The sequence below is a fragment of the Kogia breviceps genome, chromosome 14, assembly GCF_026419965.1.
Source record: "Kogia breviceps isolate mKogBre1 chromosome 14, mKogBre1 haplotype 1, whole genome shotgun sequence".
Lineage (NCBI taxonomy): Eukaryota > Metazoa > Chordata > Mammalia > Artiodactyla > Physeteridae > Kogia > Kogia breviceps.
In genome coordinates, this window is record NC_081323.1 from 56,570,588 (window position 1) to 56,593,263 (window position 22,676).

General features: G+C 51.1%; 1 protein-coding gene across 1 annotated transcript in view; it reads left to right on the plus strand.

Annotated features, from left to right (window-relative positions):
• C14H16orf96 (chromosome 14 C16orf96 homolog) overlaps positions 1-16,716 on the plus strand; it is a 30,469-nt gene extending 13,753 nt beyond the window's left edge. Inside the window, 7 exon segments of the mRNA XM_067013702.1 lie at positions 4,579-4,697; positions 5,397-5,459; positions 7,963-8,055; positions 9,165-9,354; positions 9,454-9,656; positions 15,412-15,484; positions 16,310-16,716. Of these exon segments, the coding sequence (XP_066869803.1) occupies positions 4,579-4,697; positions 5,397-5,459; positions 7,963-8,055; positions 9,165-9,354; positions 9,454-9,656; positions 15,412-15,484; positions 16,310-16,525 (957 nt within the window). The 3' untranslated portion in view covers positions 16,526-16,716.
• Positions 16,717-22,676: the final 5,960 nt, after the last annotated feature.

The window sequence follows — 22,676 nt, forward strand, 5'->3', positions numbered from 1 at the left end:
CCAGACCCTGGAGAAATGTTGATAAGAAGTCACAGCCTTAATGTGTACCGTCCGATAGAGAGACAGGAACAGTCAGGCCAGCCATTTCAGTGTTGTGTGGTTCCTGCAGCTGGGGTGGCTGGTGAGGACAAAAGAGCTTGGGTTTAGAATCAGGCAGCTCTGGGTCTGAGTTGCAGCCCCACCATGATTGACAGTATGCCTTGAGTTATAGAACCTCTTCGAGTCTCAGTTTTCTCATCTGTAAAATGAGGATTTATTCACTCATCATCCACCTAGTGGGTACCTCTGATGCTGGTTAGCGAGGATATGATGATAAGCAAAACAGATATGGAACACACTTGTCATAGAAATCATACAAATCAATGCAGGATTACTGCCGGAGTAACTCAGTTATCTACAGAACAACTGACCTGTTTTTCTTCCATAATTCAATGGCAGGGTGAAAAAAAGTGGGACAGAGACTGTTCTAGATTAAGAGAGTCTCAAGGGACACAACAACCAAATGCAACACACGAGGAGCCTTACTTTGTTTCCTGGTTCAGTTGCTCCAACTCTGAAAATGGGCTAGGAATTAGATCAACGTCAGGAATGACTGCTCATTGTGTTAGATGGGATAATGGTATTGCAGGCATGTAAAAAAATTAACTAAAATATTTGAGTGAAATGTTATGATTTCTGTAATTTTTTAAAAAAACACTCCATCAATTCCCTGGTGGTCCAGTGGTTAGGACTCTGTGCTTCCACTGCAGGGGGCACGGGTTTGATCCCTGGTTGGGGAACTAAGATCCCACAAGCTGCATGGCATGGAAAAAAAAAAAGAAAAGAAAGAAAGAAAAAAAGGCAAATGTAGCAACATGTTAATAATGATTAAATCTACATGGTGGGTATATCGTTCATGATTCTAGTCTTTTCTCCTCTCTATGTGTCTGAATTTTTTTCCTGATTGAAAGCTTTTTTGTTGTTTGTTGGTTGAAGTGATCTTATCCTCATTGCTCTTCTTTTCTTTCTGTATTTTAATTGTGGTAAAATTCACATGACATAAAATTAACCATTAACTATTATAAAGTGACTAATTCTGTGGCATTTGTTACATTCACAGTGTTGTGTGAGCACCATTTCTATCTAGTTCCAGAGCATTTCCATCCCCCCAAAGGAAACCCCAGGCCCATCAAGCAGTCACTCCTCACTCCCCCCTCCCCCAGCCCCTGGCAACCACTAATCTACTCTCTGTCTCTGGATTACCCTATTTTGGACATTTCATATAAATGAATCACAGTATGTGACCTTTTGTGTCTGGCTTCTTGCACTCAGCATCATGTTTTCAAGGTTTATCCATGTTGTAACATGAACCAGAACTTCATTTCTTTTCTTTTCTTTAAAAAATTTTTTTGGCCACACTGCACGGCATGTGGGATCTTATTTCTCCAGTCAGGGATTGAACCCGCACTCCCTGCATTGGAAGACAGAGTCTTAACCACTGGACCACCAGGGAAGTCCCAGAACTTCATTTCTTTCTAGGCTGAATAATATTCCATCAAATGGATAGACCACATTTTGTTTGTTTGTTCTCTGTTGATAGACATGTGGGTTATTTCCACCTTTTGAATAATGCTGCTATAAGCATGCATGTACAAATTTCTGTTTGAACACCTGTTTTCAGCTACTTTGGGTAGATACCCAGGAGTGGAATTGCTGGGTCGTATGGTAATTCTGTGTTTAAGTTTTTGTATGGGTGATATATAGTGATGTCTGCAATTAATTCTCAAATGGCTCAGAAAAAAACAAAAACACACATACATATGTATAGAAAAAGAAAACATGACAAAATGTTAAAAATTGGTGAATTTCAGTGGATATAGGAGTATTCCTGCAAATTTTCTGTAGGTTTAAAAGTTTTTGAGGGGGGGCTTCCCTGGTGGCACAGTGGTTAAGACTTCACCTGCGGACTTCCCTGGTGGCACAGTGGTTGAGAGTCCACCTGCCGATGCAGGGGACACGGGTTCATGCCCCGGTCCGGGAAGATCCCACATGCTGTGGAGCGGCTGGGCCCGTGAGCCATGGCCGCTGAGCCTGCACGTGCGGAGCCTGTGCTGCACAACGGGAGAGGACACGGCAGTGAGAGGCCTGCATACCACAAAAAAAAAAAAAAAAAAAAAAAAAAAGACTTCACCTTCCAATGTAGGGGACACATGTTTGATCCCTGGTCCAGGAAGATCCCACATGCCGCGGAGCAACTAAGCCCATGTGCCACAACTACTGAGCCTGTGCTCTAGAGCCCGCGAGCCACAGCTACTGAAGCCTGCGTGCCTAGAGCCTGTGCTCCACAACAAGAGAAGCTACCGCAATAAGAAGCCTGCGCACCGCAACGAAGAGTAGCCCCCACTTGCCACAACTACAGAAAGCCCATGCGCAGCAACGAAGACCCAACGCAGCCAAAAATAGATAAATAAATAAATTTTTTAAAAAAAGTTTTTGAGGGACTTCCCTGGTGGTCTACTGGTTAAGAATCCACCTTCCAACATAGGGGACACGGGTTCAATCCCTGGTCTGGGAACTAAGATCCCACATGCCGTGGGGCAACTAAGCCTGTGTGCCACAAATACTGAGCCTGCATGCCACAACCAGAGAGCTCATGTGCCGCAGCTACAGAGCCCATGTGCTCTGGAGCCGATATGCCACAACTACAGAGAAGTCCGTGTGCCGCAACGAAGACCCTGTGCCCTGCAACGAAAGATCCCTCATGCTGCAGCTAAGACCCAACGCAACCAAAAATAATTTTTTTTTAAGTTTTTGAAATTGAATGTTGGGGAAAAGAATTCTTCTTGGTATGCCATGTGCTTCCTGTAGTGTTTGATTAGCAGGTAAGTCAATGCTGGCAGGTGGTCCCTTCCGGAGTGAAGATTCGTCAGAGCCCAGCGGTGCTAGCCCAGCTGATACCACCAGCGTAAATGTATATTCTCCCCTTATAAGCAGCAAGTAATTTGGGGGTGACTCTCTGTCACTCTGGGAATAGCCATTGCCTCGTTGGCCATTCTCCTGATATTGATAATTTCCTCCTAAGTTGAGGATTGTTGCCTGAACCCATTATTTCATTAAGGGTTACAAAACGGTGATTTTTCTAATCCTAGCATTGCTTCTATATCAGCTAGAAATCTGTAAAGAAGAGCTTTCCCTCATCAACTTGAGGTGATTACCCTGAAATAGGGTTCTTGCAGGAAAGAGATAATGGTGAATTATTTCCTTTAATTACCAATTTTCAGGGTAAAATATTGGTGCAGTAGCCACCTCCTATACATGGTGACAAATGAGGGTTTCTATTTTTTTTCTTTTTTGTGGGTGTCACTATGAATCATGAGTTTTTAAATATTCAGTTTGTTCAATCAGTTAAGTTACTGTTTTGTCGCTCACATGGTCTCATCTTAGGCTTGCAAGCTGACCCCTGAGTCCCTTGACATGACCCTCTGTCTTGAATAGCTGTCCTGCTTTCTTAAATGACAAGATGTTCCAGGCTCATCGTCTACATTCCCTTCCTCAGACCTGAATCAGCCATTTCTCTGTGGAGTCTTGGTGCCTTTTGGGGGAATGGTGTTTAGGGACCAAAATCTGGGCACTGGAAGGAACACTTTAAAAATTCAAAATTCCCACCATGGAAAAGAGTCTGGCAGTTTCTTAAAAGTTAGGCATAGAGCCGCCATACAACCCAGCACTCCCAACGCTAGGTAGATACCCAAGAGAAATGAAAACAGCCCACAAAAAAAACTTGCACACCAATGTTCACAACAGCAGTTTCTACAATAGCTAAAAGGTGGAAACAACGCAAATGTCCATCAACAGATGAACGGATAAACACAGTGTGGTATATCCATATAATAGAACATTATTCGGCCATAAAAAGAAATGAAGTACAGCTACACACTACAACATGGATGAACCTTGAAAACATGATGCTGAATGAAAGAACCCAGACACAAAAGGACACAGATTGTGTGGTTTCGTTTATATGGAGTGTCCAGAATAGGCAAGTCCATAGAGACAGAAAGTAGATTAGTGGTTGCCTACGCCTGGGGGTTTGGGATGAAAAGAAAGGTGACTGCTAAGGGGTATGAGATTTCTTTTGCGATGATGAAAACATTTTAAAACTTATTGTGGTGATGGTTGCACAGCTCTGTGAATGTACTAAAAGCCATTGAATATACACTTTACACTCATTAAATAGGTGGTGAATGCGTGAAGGTCAGGTGTCTTGGAACCATCAGAAGAATGTTTCTTGGGCCTGCAGGCCTGCATTCAGAGTAACAGTGGGGTTGGTTTGTCTTTTGGAGGCAGTAACTGACGGTGTTTCCTTGCCTTGGCTGCCGGGAAGCTCACTTTGCAGCTCCCCTCCAGGAAGAGCATGCATTACGGGTCCGAGCCTTAACCCAAGCGTTGTTATTTTCCCTTTCCTTCACCACTTCACTTTTCTTGATTAATCTTGTCACACTCTACATAACTGCAGGTTGCTGCAAATCCTTTTCTGGAGCAAGGCAGAGTGTGAATTAATTGACTAAAGTCTCCTTTCTTCCCTTTAGCTGTTCACAGCTGGTTCCCAGTGATTTGGACGATCTGAAGAAAGACATGGATGAGGTCTGGAAAGTAGTCAGGAAGCTGCTGATTGAAGGCTTCCGGTTCGACCCCGACAGTGCTGCCGGCTTTAGGAAGTGAGCCTCTCCCGGATAGTGGTGCAGCTCCCAGAGGCTAGGAGTCTCTCTTTCCAGAGAGGAAACAATGTCCCAGTGGATTCTGAACTCTGGGAGGAAAGATTTCAGACCTGTGGACCCGGAGAGAGGGGGCGGGGCTTTCCAGCTGCTGGGGTGGGCGATGGGGCTGCGAGCACCCAGGGGCTCAGAGGTGGGCAGGCCTGCCCTTGAGTGCAGAGGGGGCTCCAGGTGCTCATGTGAAGAAACCTAGGCTCAGAGAGGGAAGGGGCTCCCCAGAGGGAGCCTGGGCAGATCTGGGACTAGAGCCAGAACCCCACCCCCTCCAGACAGAGCCCCAGGCAGAGGGACTCCATGTTCCTGGGGGGGCTCCTGTCCTTAGATCACCCCGCATGCTCCCAAATGTCCACTGTGAAGAGTAGCTTTTCCTGGTTTTAAAGACCTCCTTTGTGTTTGGGGCAAGGAAACTAAACACACTTCTACCCCTACTGCTGCCCCAAGTGGCTGCACATGGGGGTCAGCAGGGACCAGTAGAGATGAGCTGAGCGCAGGGGCTGGTCCAGCAGGAGTAGGATGTGGGGGAAGCCCTGGCCCTGAGGCACAGATGGACCTGCAGCCTCTGCCGGAAGCACTGCCTGGGGCAGGCATGGCCTTGCAGGGCCTGGCTTGGCACAGCAGCTGACAGAGCTGGGTGTCTTCCAGGAAACTGTTTGAGCGGGTGAAATGCATCTTCTGTCACCGGCCTGTGGAGATGATGACCAGCCCGTGAGTACCGCCAGGGATCATCTGTGATGTGTACAGCCATGTACACCGTTCTGTACACATCATTTCATTAGCCCCCGACCTGGGCAAGGTACTAGCATCCGTCCCTTCACCAGCCCTGTCTGGTGCCCACTGTGTCCAGGGCCAGGGTCAACTCCAAAAGGAAAAGGATGAAAGGAAACTCTGGGGAAAAGCTGAACTTTGTGGGACTTCCTTGCACATATTTTTATAGTCTAATACTTTTGTTTATTTATCAAGGTGAAATTCACTTATAAAATCAACCATTTTATTTATTTATTTATTTTATTTATTTATTTTTTTTGGTACGCAGGCCTCTCACTGTTGTGGCCTCTCCCGTTGCGGAGCACAGGCTCCGGACGCGCAGGCCCAGTGGCCATGGCTCACGGGCCCAGCCGCTCCGCGGCACGTGGGATCCTCCCGGACCGGGGCACGAACCTGTGTCCCCTGCATCGGCAGGCAGACTCTCAACCACTGCGCCACCAGGGAAGCCCTAAAATCAACCATTTTAAAGTGAACAGTTCAGAGGGATTTAGTGCACATTCACCTCTAATTCCAAAATCTTTCCATCTCCCCAAGGAAACCCTGACCCATCAGCACCCACTCCCATTCCCCTCCCCCAGCCCCTGACAACCACCAATCTACTCACTGTCTCTACAGATCGGCCTGTTCTAGACGTTTCATATAAATGGAATCATACAATATGTGGCCTTGTGTGTCTGGCTTCTTGCACTGGGCATGATGTTTTCAAGGTTCATTTGCATTGTAGCCTGTGTCAGTGATTCATTCCATTTTATGGCTGAATAATATCCCACTGTGTGGACACACCTAGGATCTTGCAGTGCCCATGGCCTCTGCCCTGCTAGGCTGTTCCTGGTGACCCGTGAAACTCACCACCCCACAACTGGCCATGTTGGGAGATACAGCCAGAATTTTTCTTTCAAAATCGCAACATTATTTATAATATTTTTATTGAAATGTAGTTGATTTACAATGTTGTGTTAGTTTCAGGTGTACAGCAAAGTGATTCATACACACACACACACACACACACACACACACACACACACATACTTTTTCAGTTTCTTTTCCCTTATAGGTTATTACAAGATATTGAGTAGAGTTCCCTGTGCTATACAGTAGGTCCTTGTTGGTTATCTATTTTATATATAGTGGTGTGTGTGTATGTTAATCCCAAACTCCTAATATATCCCTCCCTGCCCCATAATTTGTTTTTTCAAAGAAAGAGGAAAGGAAACCTGAAGTGGTGAGTGAGTCGCAGTATGTTCACATCAGCCAGTAAGGCAAGTCGTAGAGGAAGGCCTTACGTAGAACCTTCTGAGATGAGGGGGGGATGTTCCATAGCTGTGCTGTCCAGTGAAGTTGCCACTGGCCACGTTTGACTGTGGAGCACTTGAAAGATGGCTTAATGAGACAGAGAAACTGAATTTAAAATTTTATTTAAATTTAGTTAATATGGGGAATTCCCTGGTGGTCCATTGGTTAGTACTCTGTGCTTCCACTGCAGGGAGCACAGGTTCTATTTCTGGTTGGGGAACTAAGATCCCACATGCCGCACAGTGTGGCCAAAAATAAATAAATAAATAAAAATAAAAATTTAAACAATTTAAAAATAAGTTTCGTTAATTTAAATAGCCACATGTGGCCAGTGGTTGCCATATTGGATGGCATAGTCGCAAAAAAATGTTTAATGACCTGGAAAAATGTTTGCAGTAACTTAAGTGAGGAAACCAAGTAGGATGTGTGTTATGATCCTATTTTTGTTAAAAAAAAAAAAAACCATAAACATGGAAAAATACTGGAAGGACACATATCAAAATATTTGATTACAGTGGTTACAGTGATTTCTTTGTGTTTTTCTGTACTTTCTAAAATGCTGACAATATGCATGACTTTAAATTTTTATTGAGGCTTAACATCCATACAGTAAAGTATGTAAACGTTTGTTTTACAACTTAATGAGTTTTTACATGTGTATACACCTTGGTAACCACCACTGAGATCAAGATGTAGAACAGTTCCAGCTCCTCAGAAGGCTGATGTTTTACTATTTTTATTTCTTGTACTGAGGTCAAATACACATAATATAAATTAACCATTTTAAAGTTAACAATTCAGGAGCATTTAGTACATTGACAATATTGTGCCGCCACCACCTCAATCTAGTGCCAGAACCTTTCCACCCACCGGAAGGAAACCCTGTGCCCATAAGCAATCATTCCCCATCCCCCTCCACCCACCCCTGCCAACCTCCAGCCTGCATCCCACTTCTAGGACTCACCTGTTTAGGGGTTTTCCTTTTATTTTCAGAACAGCTGTTCTTTATGATTTATGAAGAGGATGGTGGCCCCATGCTGTGGATCTTTCTAGAGGGAAGGCCGTGTTTGAGGGTGGGCTTCCTGGAAGAGGTGGAGCTGGGCCCTCTGCTGGCCACATGCCCCTCCCACTTAGCTCTTGTCCTCCACAGGCAACTCATCACCATCTGCAGTGCCCGCCTGCTGTCGCGGCTGTGGCCGGCCAGTGCTAACAGCTACGAGTACCTGCAGTGGCAACAGGTGAGGTGAGCAGGTGGGGGTCCGGGCACCAACAGAGACGCAAACTCCAGTTCCAATATGCAAAGGCTGTCCGGGGCACTGCAGCCATCTGCAGGGGAGCCGTCCTGGGTGGTGGGGCTGCAGACGGGCACATGAAGTGCTCATGGGGAGAGGAAAGGACAGGTTATTGGGCATCTGTCATGGGCCAAGAACTGTTAAGGGAGGGAGGGTCTCTCATTTAAAGCTCACACCCCACTGTGAGCTAGGGTTGATGGGCCTGCTTCCAGCTGGAAGAAGTGAGTCATGACCCTGGTTCCTCCGTGGGGCTTGCTGCGGCTGGTCAGGCACTGTGCCAACCTCTTTGACAGACCTGACCTCGTTGAATCCTTATACCTTGCCTCTGAGGTCATTCTGCTATCATCCATTTCACAGTTGAAGAAACCAAGGCTCAAAGAGCTTGAGCAACCTGCCCGAGATCTCACAGCTAGTGAGTGGCGGACTCTGGCGCCTAAACCTGCAGGTTTCCTGTGCCCACGGCTAGCTCCCTGGGCCCCAGCCCTGCCCCTCATTCCCTGACACCCCACAGCTTCATGGGTGCTTCTGGCTCCCAGGCCCCCAGGCCCGGGGGTACATCTGGCCAGGTGGGGAGTGATGGCTGAATAGCATCCACAGCCACATGAAGGAGAGGGACATGGGGACCTCTGCCTGGTGTCCCCACCCTCACTCGCCTGACTCCCTCTTGGGATGAGAGGTTAAGAGGGACTTCCTTGGCGGTCCAGTGGTTAAGACTGTGCTTCCCCTGCAGGGGGCGCCGGTTTGATCCCTGGTCAGGGAACTAAGATCCCACATGCCGGCCAAAAAAAGAAAAGAAAGAGGTTAAGAGTCTGCACTTGGCAGGCCAGACCAGGGCTCCAGGTCTGGGAGAACATGGGTCTCAATTTTCCCCTCTGCCCCGACGGTGCCTGTCTGTATCCACAACACCAGGCCCCAGACCTGCCCAGCTGCATCACCCAAGCTGAAGCTGGAAGAAATTCCAGTCTTCCTTCTCTACTGGCCAGGCCCTCGGATGCAACCTGAGACTCCTCTGGGGCGGAGGGGTCTCCAAGTGGCTGCTGACCCCCCTGCCCTGCCCCAGGGAACAGCAGCGGCTGCAGAAGCTCCAGAACCTTGCAGCCCTGGAGGGGAGCCTGGACTCGCTGGGCTCCCAACAGGACTGGGGTGACGACCCCAGAAATGATGCCAACATTGATTTCAAATCATGTAACTTGTCGACAATCTACCCCTACGGGGACCCTGAGTTGTTGGACTATGATTCCATGAGTCAGGCTGCAGCCCCTGGTGGTCGGCAACCCTGGGGGAAGCCAGGCCCTGCTGCCTCTGTGAACACTCCCTTACCCGGGGCCTGGGCTGCCCAACAGGTCAAGGTGGACATCCTGGGAGTGGACGGGATCCTGTACAAGGGCTGAATGAACAGCAAGGACAGGGTGCGGCCTCTGACCGGCGCAGAGAAGAAGCTGGCAGGTGAGGAGCGTCAGGCCTTCGTGGGCACACCTGCCCTGTGTCCTGCCTTTGCTGGGCATTGTGAGACCCACTGTGATGCAGGTGGGGCCCAGAGCCAGCAACATCCGTGACTGGGGGCTCCTCACACAGCCACTTGCAAACATGGGATCCTACTGTATGCCAGGCACTGTACTGGGACAGCTTGTGACAAGGGATGCTGGGGAGGGGTACTGGATGGCCTCCCCAAAGAAGGAATGCTGGGTGGTGATTGGAGAGTTGTGACAAGGGACACTGGTTCAAGTAGGAGGTCCTAGACTGCTGTCCTGAGGCCTCTGAAAAGGGAATAAGGCTTAGCTGGATGAAGGGATCAGGTGGGAGGAGAGTGATCAAGGCGGAGGGAATAGCAGTGCAAAGACCCTGTGGCGGGTGGAAGGCAAACACACTTAGGAACTCGGGAAGGTGAGTCTACCTGGAGTGGGGAGATCGGGCTGGGGTTGGGCGTGATGAGGAGGACGCCAGGACAGACTGGAGGCCTGTGTCCTAATTGTCACGGGTTGGGGAGGGTTGGGCCAGAGGGAGATGTGGAATGAATTGCTCTGGTTAACGCAGTGTCGAGGCCCTGGCTCCAGCTGGCTCCGACCGGGGACTCCGGGACTCATCTCCAGCACTGGGCCAGCAATACCTTCTCTGCCTGCCCCTTTGAGGTTACCCCTCTCTGGGAAGAGGGGTTCCACACACTGCCCTACTGGGTTGGTCCAGGAGCCACAAAGTGGTCAGGGGGTTAAATTCCATCCATGGTGTCCCTCACCCCACTTTGTCTCCATTGACTTGAGAACAACCACCAGACACCTAAGCAAAGGAAAGGGGACTCTTTTCCTGGGTGTTCTGGACAGAGAGGACAGCACCCTGCTTTAGTGTCCCGGGGCTGCAACAAATGACCACCAACTGGGCGGCTTAAGACAATAGAAATTAATTCTCACAGTACAGGAGGCCAGAAATCCAAAATCAAGGTGTTGGCAGGGCCGTGCTCTCTCCGAAGGCCCTAGTGGAGGATCCTTTCTGCCTCTTCCAGCTTCTGGGAGCTCCAGGCATTCCTGGGTTTGTGGCTGCATCACCCCCGTCTCTGCCTCCTTCTTTGTGTGGCTTCTCCCTGTGTCTCCTCCTCTTTTGTCTCTTAACTCAGATGCCCTCATCTGAAGATCCTTCACTTAATTACATCTGCAGAGACCTTTTCTTTAAACAAGGTCACATTCACAGGTTTCAGGGGGACACATCTTTTGGGCAGCTGCCATTCAACCCACTACAGGACCCTGCCCTGGTCCAGGGGGCAGGTCACCATCTTGAACCCTGCATTCCCCCTGGGGCACGGATGTGGCCCTTGCAGTGTTAATGGCTCCACCTGCATGATGCCCCCAGACGCAGATGCTGTCGAGAAGAGACTCAGGCTCGGCCCCTGGCATCACCAGGCAGGATAACAGCAATGGTGGCCAATATTTAATGAGCTCAACTTCTTGCCAGGCCCTGCACTGCCTCCTCTCACCCTGCACCAGCTGGTGAGGCATTGCACAAATGAGCAGGTGAGGGTCGCTTGCCGGGAGCCCACCCTTGGTGGAGGGGTCAGGGTGATCTACAGACCCGACCTTCGTCTCCAGTCAGCCATCGGATGGCATCCCCACCCATCTCCACAGGGCTGTCATCAAGCGCGAGGGGCTCTTCTCCCCAGGGCTTGTTTGTTCTCCAGACCCATGCAGCTAAGCAGGAGTGGATCAGGATGCCTCAATTGCTTTATCCTGCTTGAGGGCCACAAAGTCTAACTAGAAATTGGAATCAATTCGAAACCCACCTGTGGCTGGATCTTTTGACCAGGTTGTCTTATTGCTCATTTTTTACTCAAAAGAAAATTCTAGTCCAAAACACACTCAGTATCTAAACCTAAAGTAGCTGATGTGAGTCCCCCTCCCAGGTCCAGCCTGGCCCCAGATGTATCCATCCATCCTTTGCCCACAGGGCCACCAAGGACCGTCTAGCCAGCCTGTGCCCTCCTAATGCCTGCACAGTGGTCAGGATCTCAGGCTGGACATAGGAACCCTTGATCCCTAGTAAGCACTGCTCCCAGCATGAGGCTGGACTTCCAGAGAGTTCTCAATGGAAGCGGGGCTAAGTACAGGCAGGGCTCAGGTAGGCAGAGGCAGCAGGGGCACAGATGGAGGGGGAGGTGCCTCACCAACCTCACCGTCCTCACCAGCACTGAGTGAATGGTCTCAAACACGCTCCTGACCAGGCCCCTTCCCTGCTCAGAACCCGGCAGGGTGAGTGTCCTATGGCTGCTGTAACATTACCGCAAAGAGGGGCTTAAAACTATCCAAGTTTATTTTATCTTAGTTCTGGAGGTCAAATCGGAAGTGACTTACAGGGCTAAGATCGAGGTGTCTGCAGGGCTGGTTCCTTCTGAGGCTCAGGGGGAGACTCCTTGTCCTTCCAGAGGGCTCCCACATTCCTTGGCTCATGGCCCCTTCTGCCATCTTCAGAGTGCATCTCTCTGACTCAGTGTCTGTCCTCACATCTCCTTCTCTGACTCTGACCCTCTGGCCTCCCCTCATAAGGACCTTGCAATTACATTGGACCCATCCAGTTAATCCAGGATCATTTCCCCATCTCAAGATCCTTAACTTGATAACATTTACAAAACCCTCTCTGCCATGTAAGGTGACATAGTCACAGGTTCTAGGGATTAGGACAGGGACGTCTTGGGGTTCATTGTCCCCAGAGTCCGATCTCCTTGGCTGGTCTGCAGGGCCCCTTGGCCACTCCCCACCCCAGCCTCATCTGCTCCCTGCCTCCAGCCTCCCAGAACTGCTTGCTTGCTCTCTCAATGATCCAGGCTGTTACCCCCGTCTGAGCCCCTGCATGTGCCGTGTGCTCCGCCTGGAATCCCTGGGGAACATTTCTCATCTGCCAGGGCTCAAATGTCCCCTCCCATCGGGAGCCTCCCAGCTGCTTCGCTTTTGGCTCTTGCAGAGGTGGGAAAGCCATGGAGGAGATTGTGGGAGAAGCACATATTGGGGTCAGGTGGCAAGTTCGGGTTTGGGCCTCTGCATCCAAGGTGTCTGTGGGCCTTCAAGGAGAGTGCAGGCTCAGAGCTGTGTTCCCAGGCCTCACTGGGTCTTGGTTTTGAATCTGTACCCCAGGCTCACGTGCCTCACCTTGGAGGGAAGCAGTGTGACAGTCTCACTGGTTGGCTGGTTGGCAGGTCCTACCTCTGACCTGTGCAGGGATCCAGGTGCCAATCGGTGATCAGAGTGGGGAACAGGGAGTGATCCTCAACTGGGCATTTGCTCTTACCCCGAACCTGCAAAGCACATGGGAGGTCGTTCCTACCTCAGGTTCAGGGGACATGACCCAAGCTACCTGGATCCCAAAGGCTAATGGGGAATCAGTGTGGTCCCCTGTGTCAGTTGGGTCCTCCAGGGCGCAGACCCTGAGACAGAGTTAGGAATGCAATAGGTTTGGGATGGGGAGGCGTTAACAAAGTGGAGGAAGGGAGAGAGCAGGCAGAGAGACCCTCAGACAGTGTGCAGACCTGATAAAGTCCAGGCCAGCCCAGTGGGGACCTTCCAAGCAAATACTGCCCAGCAGAAGGCCAGGCCCTGTGCTCCCATATTGGCCAGAGATGCTAACAGACCCCGAGTGCTAACAGGTGGAGGCTGTCGGCTCCCTGTGCTCCCCAGAACTGAACGATGAGTTCTTTCTTAAAGGGAGAGCTGAACAGCACCTCCTGCTGCCACATGGCCCTGGTCACTCAGCCGGTCAGTCCTTAGCCCTCCTTGGTACCAGGTGTGTTTTGGATGCCACTGGAGAGACCTGGTGAGGTCAAAGTAAAGTTACTGCCCCCTTAGAGTTTTTACTCCATGAAGGATGGTGAAATGAAATGAGTAAGTTCAGCGAGTGAATAAGATGAAACATGGGGAATTCCCTGGCGGTCCAGTGGTTAGGACTCAGTGCTTTTACTGCCAAGGGCACAGTTCAATCCCTGGTCGGGGAACTAAGATCCCACAAGCCGTGCAGTGTGGCCAAAAAAAAAAAAAAAGATGAAACATGGAAATAGGGGAGAGAATGACTGGGGTCGGGGGGTAGTCCCTGTGGAGCATGTGGTCTGAAGGACTCTCTGAAAATGAAGGTCAGGAGACAGCCAGGGAAGGACACAGCCATCCAAGCGGAAGGAACCGTCAGGGTCCTGCATGGGAAGGAGCTTCGTGCCCCTGTAATTCATCCCAGGTGGGAGGCCTGGCCCGTCTACTCCAGACCTGGTGCCTTGCTCAGCCGCCTGAGACCCCCCAACACCACCCATCCCCGTCCTTCCTGCATATTTGCTCTCATGGCCTCTTTTCCCTGCATGTTCCCACCTCATACAGCGGTCTCTGGTCTGGATAGGCAGTTGTGGTGACTCTTGGCTGGACAGGGAGAAAGGGACGCCTTGGGTTCAAAAGTGAGAAAACCATAATTCAAAAAGAGTCATGTATCAAAATGTTTATTGCAGCTTTATTTACGATAGCTAGGACATGGAAGCAACCTAAGTGTCCATCAACAGATGAATGGATAAAGAAGATGTGGCACATATATACAATGGAATATTACTCAGCCATAAAAAGAAATGAAACTGAGTTATTTGTAATGAGGTGGATAGACCTGGAGTCTGTCATACAGAGTGAAGTAAGTCAGAAGGAGAAAAACAAATACTGTATGCTAACACATATATATGGAATCTAAGAAAAAAAAATGTCATGAAGAGATTAGTGGTAGGACGGGAATAAAACACAGACCTACTAGAGCATGGACTTGAGGATATGGGGAGGGGGAAGAGTAAGCTGTGATGAAGTGAGAGAGTGGCAGGGACATATACCCACTACCAAATGTAAATTAGATAGCTAGTGGGAAGCTGCCACATAGCACAGGGAGTTCACCTCTGTGCTTTGTGACCACCTAGAGGGGTGGGATAGGGAGGGTGGGAGGGAGGTGATGCAAGAGGGAAGAGATATGGGAACACATGTATATGTATAACTGATTCACTTTGTTGTAAAGGAGAAACTAACACACCATTGTAAAACAGTTTACTCCAATAAAGATGTTAATAAATAAATAAATAAATAAATTACTAAGTTTTTTATTCAATTTGAAAAAAAAAAAAAAGTGAAGGATGGAGCCAGACTCCAAAGGCCATATATTTTGTGACCCCCCTCCCATGATGTGTCCAGAACAGGCAAATTACGGAGACAGAAACCAGATTAGCGGTTGCTGGGTGCTCAGGGGAGGGGTGAATGGTGGGGGTGACTGCCTCATGGGTACAGGTTTCTTTTGGGGGTGATGAAGTATTCTGGAACCAGATGGAGATGGCAGTTGCACAGCCTGTGAATGCACTTAATGCCACTGAATTGTTCATTTTGAATGGTTAATTTTATGTGAAGTTTACCTCAAAAAAATGCACACACACAGAAGATGAAGGCCAGGAAGGTGGGGTGGGGCACTGTGGTGGCCTGGTCCTGGTGGGCATAGCTGAAGAACTGTCAGGCTGGCCAGCATGTCACCTGTATCTTTTCATGCTAAAATAATGTCTCTCTCCTCCTTGGTCTTGAGTTACTTTCAAAAAGCCTTTTTCTGACATCTCAGCCTTTAGAAGCTCTAGACTCAGGAAGGTGGGGAGGGAGGAAGGGTCTTCCATGCACGACTGGGTGGGGATTGGGTGTGTGAAGAGGCGGCAGGGGTGGGGGGGTGGAGGCAGCAGGGCAGGTCACACAGGAGTGAAAGGGCCTCCAGGGTGGGGCAGAGCCCTGGAAGCGCCCCCCACCAGCTCCTGTCTCTTCCCCTTTCTTTTCCAAGCTGTGAAGGTTCCGCATCCCCCAGCTTGAAGGCCATATGAAGATGCTCGTCCAAGTGCCTTATTTGGTGCCATCTACCCCTGTGAGTACCTGCCCCCCCGACTCCCTGGCCCAGCTGGGATACTGGCAGGGTCTCTGGGCCCCCAGTCCCAGCCTGGGGCTCTCCTTCCCCACCTCATCCATATCTCACCTGCCCTGCCCAGACCTGGGCCAGAGAAGATCCCTCGAGTGGCCCCCACCTGGCACCCAGCACCATGGCTGGGGCCTCCAGCCGTCCTGGGCTCCACCTTTACCCTTCAGCCAGGTTTCCTGGCCCAGGAGCCATCCCTGGGGCCCAAGCCAGGTGTCTGTGCCCTGGGGTCCAGCCGGCTACAGAGGTGGGATGAGGGAGCCTGTTCATTCCCTCGGGCCTCTCTGCTGAGGGCCCGTGAGCCAAGTTGGGGGCAACTGAGCTCATGACTCCTCTGGTCACATCACCACGTACCAGGCATCTGAGAGCACTTTACAGCATACAAAGCACTTCCTCCCTTCTCATCTCACCCAGTCTTTATCCCGTTAACCGGGATGCTGAGGTGGGCACAGCTAGCCCATTTTAAAGTGGGGGAGCTGAGGCACACGACCATGAACTGGGGAATGCAAGAGCTGGGCCAAAGCCCAGATCCTGGACTCCAAGTCCTGTGTCTTCTCAGCTGTCCTGCTCCACTTCTGTGTCCACCTCTGGTTTCATTTATCTTGGGCCACCCCCCAAAACCAGGAAGTGTCAGGTGCCTGGACTGGGTGAGCAGAGGTGGAGCACTTCCAGTCTTGGGGCTTCTCTTCTCCTTAGTGGAGAAGATGACCCCATCGGGCCAGCCTCTCTCCAGAATATTCCTGGAACACATCATGGGTCTCTCCTGCCCCCCCACAGCCGGCCCCCACGCACCAGCATGGGCTCAGCTGCCTCAGGCCCCCAGCCGACATGCCAGCTCAGCCTCCATCTCTGCCTCCCCTGCCACTGCTGCCATAGCTGATGCCATCCCTGAAGGATCCCCAGCCGGCCCCAGGGCCTGCCGGGCACCCAAGGCCTCTGCGCCTCGAGTCCCGAGCCGGCATGCAGTCCGCCAAGGAGCCCACCAAGCTGTGAGCCTGCAGTGCCAGCGTCGCCCCCTTCCCCCAGCAGGTGGAGACCCTGCCCTGAGCCTAGTCTGGGGAAGGTGCAGGGGCCCTGGACTTAGGGGAGGGTCTCCGTAAGGGACTCATTTTGATCCAGTAACTGTTTTAACTCTCATGTAAATACCCGTAACACAATCCTTCTCATGCTACGTTTCATGGAGAACACAGCTTTCTAGATTGAATTTCCCACTATACCAATTTAATTCCTTGACCAGTTTTCAATACAATACAAAGTGGTTTTAAAAACAATCACTTTCCTTTTTATTTTGCTGAAATGATTTTATCAGAATCAGTTACAATTACAGCTAACGCCACTGTCCATTTTCTTTGGGGACCATTATTTCTATCAGGACCAATTTTCTCATGGGAACCAAATTTTATGCGTGCGTGGCTTTTTATTGTCTGTTGATTGTTCCCACCAGTTAATTACTGTTATGAGTTGTATATTTAAAGAACCCGATTGTTTGTTACTTCTGCTAATCCATGAGGCACTTGGAGCAATGGCCCTGGAATCCTCCAGGACCGCTCTGTCCTGTTTGGCGTCTTTCTGCCTCTTTGGTTCCCGTGCTCACTGCCTATGCACTTGGTGGACGAGCCGGTGTGTGTGTGTGTGTGTGTGTGTGTGTGTGTGTGTGTGTGTGTGTGTGTGTGTGTGTGTGTGTGTGTGTCTCAAAGCATCCTGATTTGGGGTTCAGAGGCCAGCCTGTGTGTGTGTGTGTGTGTGTGTGTGTCAAAGCATCCTGATTTGGGGTTCAGAGGCCGGCCTGCTCACGCCTGCCTGGCGGGTCCTGCAGCCTGGCGTGGTTTCTGCCCCTTAGATGGTTTACTGGTCCCTCCTTCTCCCTCTGTTTCGCGTTTTCTCCCTTTCCACCGCCTAGGTTGTCCAGTTGCACCCTCTACCCTTTCTGTGCTTCTGATACTTCTATCACATTCCACAAAGACTAAAAAAAAAAAAATTTCCCTCTGAATGGTTTTGGGGCATGGCTCCCCCAACATCCACCAGAGGCTCTTGGAGCGAGTCAGGGAGTGGGGTGGGCAAGCTGCCCGGGGGTCCGCCCTGGGGGAGCCAGGGTGCTGGCATGGAGGAGGGTCCTCTGGACCAGCAGCCAAAGGAGTCCTGGATGCTGCGTGCCTGCCCCTCCCCACCAATTGTCCCCCAGCTGTGCCTCCCCCTCCTGCTCCTCACCTGCAACCACTCCTGACTTCTCTTTTCTTTCTCCAAGGACTGTGTCCAAATGAGTCCGAGCTCTTCCTGACCCAGGTGACCTACACCGCCTTGGGGGATACTGGCCAATGCAGCCCTGGCCCCACCCCCATATCACAGATGAGTATTTTTGTCAGCTTCTCCCCAGAATAAAATCTTTCACTTTTCTGACTGTGGATAAGGGTGACTGGCCCCATGCCCTCTGCGAGGGGAGGCCTTGCCTGTCCCACATGGGTGGGTGGGCCTGCCAGTCCTTCCTCGGGCTACCAGCCCAGGGTCAGCCTCCCAGAACCACTGTCCAGAACCACCGTGGCTGAGTCTCAGCAGAGAATCACAATGAACCTCCCTCCCCCGTCACGCTGGTCGCCCTGTGGCAAAGCGCCCCGTGTGGCCCTGGTCCTGTGTGGTGGGCAGATCACGGGCCTGTGGGAGGGGCAGTGGTGTGACTTGCCCAGGGTCACACAATGAGGCCTTAGCTCTCTGGCCACCTGCCCAGAAGGCTGTACTTCTTGGGTGGGTGCTGTACACAGGTATGAGGGGTCCAACTTCCAGGAAAAGGAGGTGTGGCCTGGGCTCAGGCAGACGGAGAGGTGGGGGCTCCTGGGGATGCGCCCATGCCAGGTGTGGTCAGGCTTGTCTCCTGCAGCCTTGACATGTGTGGAACCACAGGCATCCAAGCCCTGCTCTTTCAGCCCCTCGTAGCTGCCTTCCCAGCCCATTTCTCAGATTTACCAATGGAATCAGCGCTTGAGTGGGTTCCTGCAGCCCAGGGAGTGAGGAGCAAGACCCAGGTAGGTCACTGTGTAACCATTTGCATACTGACAGGCCTCCTGGGTGCTCTGAAAGGTAGGGAACCATGAACCCAACTGCAGCCAGCCAGGAGCCATCTTGAAGATGACAGTTCTATCCCCCGTGGGGTTGGTAGGGAAGCCAACCTTTGGGCTGATCCCAGGTGGGAGGTTCAGGCAGGATCTTTGCCAAGGACAAGGCTCGCCTGTTCTAGCCCTAGGGGTGGGACCTGCAGGTCTTGGCAGCTGGGAGGGAGGTACTGCACCTACTCCTGGGGCTGCTGGTCAGAAGGGTGGCCCACCCCATCCCAGCAGGGGAAGGTGCCTGCGGAGCAGACAGAACCAGGGATGCGGTCAGTAGAGTGGGAATTTTTGGAGGCCGTGGGTCCAGCCTTCTCCTCTGCAGGGGGGACCACATCTCCTGGCCTGGGACACAGTGGCAAGGCCAAGCTGGACAAGGAGTAGGGTGACCAACCATCTCGGTCTGCCTGGGATTGAAGGGGATCCCTGGAACTTTCAGTTTGAAGACCGAGAAGGAATTCCCTGGTGGTCCAGTGGATAGGACTCTGGGCTTTCACTGCCAAGGGTCCAGGTTCGATCCCTGGTCGGGGAACTAAGATCCCGCAAGCCATGTGGTGCAGCCACAACAAAACAAAACAAACACACAAAAGACTGAGATGAATCGGTCATGTGGAGAGGGAAGCATGTGGGCTGGCCTGGTATAAGGGGCACGAATGAGATGCCTGCTGCCAAGCAGAGGGTCCTGCCTCGAGGTGCAGCGTGGTGATTGCTCTGCACCCCCAAACCCAGCCGCACAACCCACCGATGCAAGTAAAAGGGTCACTGAACATTTTCTTCCTTTCAAAGACCACAAACTCATTAACCCTAAGGTATAAACAACTGACAACAGCAAACGTGTCCCAAACAAGATGATCTGCCTTGGTAAAAGGCACCACCAGTACCCAAAAGCAGGCCACCAGTAGGCACTGGAGGGAGGACATTCTGTGCAGGGACTTCTTAGGGACACACAGGTCCCCCTGGCACCACCGTCTTGGCTGGCTTGACCCCTGACTTTCCACAGATTTGGGAGCTCTAGGCAGAGACCCTCCACACACGCACACAACCTCCAGAGAGGGGCTTCTCTTCTCTCTCCCCTTTCTTCCTCTTGCTCATGGCTTCCCCAGGATCCATAGAAAATGAGCTTTCCAGTATTTACACCTCATATTCCCCAGAAGATGAGAAATGGCCCCAGAAAGCAGAGCAGGACTCTGCCAACAGGCTCCCAGCACCTCGTGCTGTGCCACTGACAGGCCTCCAGGAAGTGGGCCCTCCCCTCCCCTCCCACGGAGGGGGCTGGAGTCAAAACCCTCATCTGTCCTCAGATGAGTCCTGCTATAAAAAGCCCCTCAGAGACCTCCAGGGCCACAACGGCCCTGCCTGCTGCTGGGCTGGGGGGCCAGTCTCCGGAGCAGCGTGGTTTTCGGCAGCGGCCACAGTGTGTTCTGAGAGCCCTGGGGGCTCTCAGCGGCCCTAAGAGCATCCACCCTCATCCAAGGGAATCTCAGAACAAGCCCTTCTCTTTAAAGCTCTGATGGAGGAGCCCTGCCTGCCCACAGAAAGCATTTCAGAGCCTCCATTCACCCCCCATCCCAGGTCCCCACCCCCCACCCTGCCACCCCACAGAGCAGGACATTTACTTCCACAGATGCTTCTGATGAAGAGCAAATCCCCTTCAGAGATTCCAGCAGATGCAAGACAGACGCTGGACACACACATGTCCATGGCGGCCAGAGGAGTGGCAGGCTGGCCAGGGACAGGCTGAGCTATGTCCCCACCATGGTGGTCAGCTTCAGCCAGTTGTTGCCTTAAGGGAACTTAGGCCAGATATTACATATTTTCCAAGGTAAGCCAGAATTGAGGTTTTCTTGTAAACTCTCCTGATTTTAAAGTGCTGGCTGACAAATCAAGCCCAACAGCACACATCAGAGGCCTGTGAATCTGCAAACCCCTAAGACAGCCATGCCCTGATCATTTAACATCAGACCTGAAGGGCCCACCCACCGCTTGTCACCTGGGGAGGCCAGGCCTCCATTCCCACCTGCTGCCATGTCCCCTCTTCAGAAATGAGAGCTCCAATCACATTCTTTCCAGCAACCTCATGGATGCAAATGGTGTTTTCACAATGGAGTCTTGGAAAGAGCGATCTGGAGCTCAAGTCTAGTGGTGACAAAGCCCAGAGGCTGGACTTGTTTTTTTTTTTTTTAATTAATTAATTAATTTTATTTATTTATTTTTGAGATGACAAGGCTGGTCTTCTCTGTGTGCTGCTGAGGCAGCTCCTAGGAGGTGCCCAAGGTGGACAGCTGAGGATGGCTGTAAATGTGACTCTTCTGTTCCTACGTCAGCAGCTTTGCTTTTTAGCCAGTTTACACTTGAACGTGTAGTAGGTGGTTACTGACTCCTTCAGTTTTGCTTCTGAGACTCCAGGTTTGGGGAAATTGAAGTTTTGGTTCTGTGCTGCCCTTGAGTTCTGGGTCACGTGGCATCTATGTGGGCCCACCTCTAGGCCCCCTTGAGTGAGTTTTCTTGCCCCCTTTGCTTGCCTGAGAGATGCTCAGATGGTCACACCTGGCAGGGCCTCAGCATTGCTGGAAAGCTCCAGCCCTGCCCTCTGCCCCCTCCTGCTCCAGTTCCCGCTGTGCCTGGGGCCCTTGTTAGAAATCAGATTTGTAACAGGTTTGCAGGGCAGAAATAGACACACAGATGTAGACTACAAACATATGGACACCTAGGGGAGAAAGTGGTGGTGGTGGCAGGATGAATTGGGAGATTGGGATTGACATGTATACACTAATATGTATAAAATAGATAACTAATAAGAACCTGCTGTATAAAAAATAATAAAATTCGAAAAAAGAGAATTACAAAAAACAAAACTGCTTTAAAAAATAAAGTCTAGGGCTTCCCTGGTGGCGCAGTGATTGAGAATCCGCCTGCCGATGCAGGGGACACAGGTTCGTGCCCCGGTCCGGGAAGATCCCACACACTGTGAAGCGGCTGGGCCCGTGAGCCATGGCCGCTGAGCCTGAGCATCCAGAGCCTGTGCTCTGCAACGGGAGAGGCCACAACAGTGAGAGGCCCGCATACTGCAAAAAAAAATAGTCTATTAAAAAAATTTTAAAAAGAGAGAAATCAGATTCCTGGGCCCTCCTCCAGAACAGTTGCCTCAAGGACCCAAGGGACCCTTGTGCTCTGCAGGCTGGAGGATCACGAGTCTGGTGGCTCCCAGCTGCCATGAGGGGCTTGTGTTGCATCAGAATCACCCGGGAGCCATTCTACTTTTAATAACAGCTATGACACATAAGTGTCATACCATAGTTTTTTATAAATTTATTTTATTTATTTTTGGCTGTGTTGGGTCTTTGTTGTTGCCTGTGGGCTTTCTCTAATTGTGGCGAGCGGGGGCTACTCTTCGTTGCAGTGTGCAGGCTTCTTGTTGCAGTGGCTTCTCTCATTGTGGAGCACAGGCTCTAGGCGCACAGGCTTCAGTAGTTGCAGCACACAGGCTCAGTAGTTGTGGCTCATGGGCTCTAGAGCACAGGCTCAGTAGTTGTGGCACACGGGCTTAGTTGCTCCGCGGCGTGTGGGATCTTCCCAGACCAGGGATGGAACCCGTGTCCCCTGCATTGGCAGGCGGATTCTCAACCACTGCACCACCAGAGAAGCCCCCATACAGTTTCTAAAGTATACGATTGAGTGGTTTTTAATATATTCACAAGTCGACCATTGATATCCTGGGGAATGTTTAAAACTGTACTGTCAGGACCTCCCCGGGGATTCTGATGCCGTGGGGCCTGGGAGCTCCCTGGAGGCCATGCTTTGCAGCCAGCTACAGAACCACAGGCAGAGTGGGATCTCTCCACTGGGGCGACTTTGCTTCCAGGGGATGTTTCACTGTGCCTATAGACACTTTTGGTTGTCACAACAGGGGGCTGCTACTGGCAGCTACTCACGGGAAGGGGCCAGGGATACTGCTCAACATCTCACAGCACACAGGATGTGCCCGTGGCAGAGGACCCAGCCTCTGATGTCTAGAGTGCCCACGCTGAAAGAGCTGGGTCTACAGGAAC